The following is a 3,660-nucleotide window of genomic DNA, read 5'->3' on the forward strand; positions in this document are numbered from 1 at the left end:
GCGCCCCCTCGCCTCTACCAGGCCGACCCCCTGGCCGCCAAGCTGCAGGGCGCCGAGCTGGGCGCCAACTGCCCCGTGCCGGGCGGCGTGGCCAAGCAGAGCCCCTTCGTGTACGCCGCCGCCGCCGCCGCCGCCACCTTCTGGCCCAAGAACTCGGGCGGCGTCCAGCTGCAGATGCCCTCGGCGCTCACGCTGCTGCCGCCCTCCTTCACGTCCCTGTGCCTGCCGGCCCAGAACTGGTGCGCCAAGTGCAACGCCTCCTTCCGCATGACCTCGGACCTGGTGTACCACATGCGCTCGCACCACAAGAAGGAGTACGCCATGGAGCCCCTGGTCAAGCGGCGGCGCGAGGAGAAGCTCAAGTGTCCCATCTGTAACGAGTCCTTCCGAGAGCGCCACCACCTATCTCGTCACATGACCTCACACAACTGACTCAGGGGCCCGGGACCCGACGCCAGGGAGCCGTCAGGGATTGGGGAGGGGGGCTCTGCCGACGCTTCGATGCCGCGAAAAAATAAACAACAACAACAACAACCCTCAGATCTGCAATGGCCCCCTGTCAGTTATGTGCCCTAAGAGGAGAGGTTCTCAAACTTTTGGGGTACAGGCGAGAGGTTTTTCCGTGAAGTAAAAATGACCGGCGATCTGATTTGATTGGAAAAAAACAAGCACCCAAAGTGTGTGCGTTTGTACGTGCAGCAAAGACTTTTTGTAACTTCTTTCCCGAACAACCCGACACAAATACCTAAATGTGATATTTAGCCATCGCTGCTAGCCGATACGCACCAAAGCGCATTCAACGCTGCCAACGTAGCCATTTGGTTGCTCTGTTTTTTCCGCTTTGCTTTCTTGATTCGCTTTCAAATATGTGACGACACAGCAAAAACAAATTGGCTTCAGTTTCAGGGGCTTGAGTATTTGGAACTATCTCTTGGAGATGGGAACTAAAAAGCGAATTGGCAAATTTCCTGTGCCTGGTCAGTCGTGGCTCCTTGAGACATTTTTTATGTGTATCAATTCGCGAAAGACACGCCTACCCTAAATCATTTATTGAAACAAGTTTTAGGCGGTGAATTGTCAAAAACTGTCTGGCAGCAGTCAAAAATGGCCTAAAATACGGCAGGCACACTTTTCCGTCATGGCTATTTTTGGCATCTCTCCTCATGGTACGCGTGTCTACCAAATTTCATGCTGCTAAAAGAAATTTCAAAAGTCTTCTAGTACAAATTTGCGAGCTCGCAAGGGGGAGCTAAATTTAGCCCGGGTTGTTAGCGGAAGACGTTATGGTAATTCGTTGAGCATGTCTGTTTTTTGGGGGCTGCTGCATATGAATTTGCTGACTGAAGCTAACCCAAGTCGGGGTTGCGTCGGGGTACTCCAATTTGAGAACCACTGCCTTCGCGTCATCATCACTGACTTCACCACCCTCCTCATGGCGACCCTGGCCGACCCCGCCGACCCCCCACCCCCCTTTGCACTCCTTTTCTGGAAGGCTCCTTTTTAAAAAAAAAAAAAAAACCCAAATGTCCCGTTTAATATGAATCTATTTATGAAGCACTTACACGTCTACTAAGGGAAGATGGAAATATGTGTAAATGTACAGTGAGTTGTATTTTCTATCCTACACGAATATCGACACCACGTGTGCGAGTGGGTGCATGCACGACGACGACGACGACAAATCTTATCCACGCCACATGCAGACCATGGGTAAATACCAAGGCTTCTGATTTGAAATACAGAGTGTGATAATGATATTAATCTTGATAATAAGCATATTTTGTGTCCGTGTGGGGGGGGCGGGGGGGGCGGGGATTTCGGTGTTTCATTTCCGTTTGCCGGGAAAATTTACTACGTATGACAGTTGATCTAATCATGTTGAATGCAATGACAATAAAAAAAATAGCTTTATTTTCAAATGGCACTCCGCTCTTTTGTCCTCTTTACGAATTTATGTATTTTTTTTTTTCATTTTTTTTAAAACACAAAGGAATAGAAATTCTGTTTAATTATGACACCTTCCACCCTAACCCTTCTGACTTATTACGCACAGATCGTTAACCATTAAAATCATAATGACGAAAATCAGGAAATGCTTGTTGCCTGTAGATGTATAATTATAGAGCTAATTATACTGCACGTCGACAGGACTAATTAAAAAAAATGCTACATTGGATTCTAATGGTTCATTATATACAATTAATTGTAATGATGATACAGCCACAGCTTCAAGCATTTTGAGACATGTATGTCGAGGAAAACGATTCGATACTACAAGTTGCTGCAACACTCATTTACTGTTTTTTATTCGTGAAAAATACTGAGGGAAAAAAATGATAACAGAAATACATATTTAATTCAATGTCATTATAGTTACAAATTATGTATCACTCAATGTATTCCAAATGATTATGGCATCATAATTTATAGATAATATTAAATATACAAAATATACAAAATATTAAATATACAAAAATAAACATATATTAAAGGTGATCATAATCGTACAGTAATTTTACGTCTAAAGATACAGTGAACTCTTCGTTGAAAATGTAACCAAACATTCAGCATCTCTAAATGAGGCATGCGTAGGTATCATAAAAAAGTCGTTTTTTTTTTTAATCGCATACAAAGACCGTCATTTATCATGAAATATTCTGCGAGTGAAACATGTCTTTATTACACTATTAAACAGGTTTATTATATTACACATTCGTAAAAATAATGCAATATGCAGGTTGCGCAGTGGAACATTAAACATTTCGAATCTTATTTACAGCGAAAAATGTAATATAATCAAACCTGAAGCTTAGGACACAATTTATTTTTCACATTATAAAGAAACGCAAGGTCGTACCCTGTACTTATGATAAACGACACCATAAACATCTTTTATTTTTTATATGTACTATATAAAAACAGCGTTCAGACACGTAAAGAAAAAAACATTTTCATCCATTTAGGAGGCATCAAAGTGTCCGACGTTCGTGGCGAGCTCAGCACGGGGAAAAAACAGATCAGCAGCGTCCTCATGTGGAAAGAAAAGGAAGTACAGCAAGGCGCCTGGAGGTTTCCAATATACAAACTAGTATGTGCAAGTTGGTATAATTTGGGTATTTATAATTTATGTGTGCTTTATATATATATATGTTACTGACCTTACACATGCAATTACATATGCACACTCACATGCAAACACACAATCTCCCAAGTCGCAGCCTCAAGTAGACGCACCCACAAGCACGCACGGCTGGGTGATATTTGGTGACCTCGTGCTTTGTGGCTTGTGTCATGGTCCGTCCTCGGCACGCCAACGCGAGGACACGTTCTATCTGTGCTAAGCTGGCACTTCCATTTGGCCCCTGGCCCTGGCCGCTCACGCTACATTTTTACCACCCCCCCACTCCCACCCCCCAACCCACCCACTGTGCTGACGCGGCCCAACGGCTCCACTCCAGCAGGTTGCCGGACCCAAAAATACAACACCTGCGACAACGCACACACATTTATACCGGTTAAGCGTCCTGCTATGTGGTCCCGTTTTTACAGTAAAATATGTTGTGCTATGATGTCACGCTAATGTCACACAATACAGTCATGCTGTCAGACCGTGATGTCATAGTATGAAAGTATTTTTCACGATCAGCATTTGTTGTTCAG

The 3,660-nt window shown here is 44.2% G+C and overlaps 1 protein-coding gene across 1 annotated transcript in view; it reads left to right on the forward strand.

Moving 5' to 3' along the window:
• prdm8b (PR domain containing 8b) overlaps nt 1-1,919 on the forward strand; it is a 7,071-nt gene extending 5,152 nt beyond the window's left edge. The window contains exon 5 of the mRNA XM_019888471.1: nt 3-1,919. Coding sequence (XP_019744030.1) covers nt 3-432 — 430 coding nt within the window. The 3' untranslated portion in view covers nt 433-1,919. The remainder of the gene's footprint in view (nt 1-2) is intronic.
• The last annotated feature ends 1,741 nt before the right edge of the window (nt 1,920-3,660 follow it).

This window comes from Hippocampus comes, unplaced genomic scaffold (genome assembly GCF_001891065.2).
Source record: "Hippocampus comes isolate QL1 unplaced genomic scaffold, H_comes_QL1_v1.1 scaffold128, whole genome shotgun sequence".
Lineage (NCBI taxonomy): Eukaryota > Metazoa > Chordata > Actinopteri > Syngnathiformes > Syngnathidae > Hippocampus > Hippocampus comes.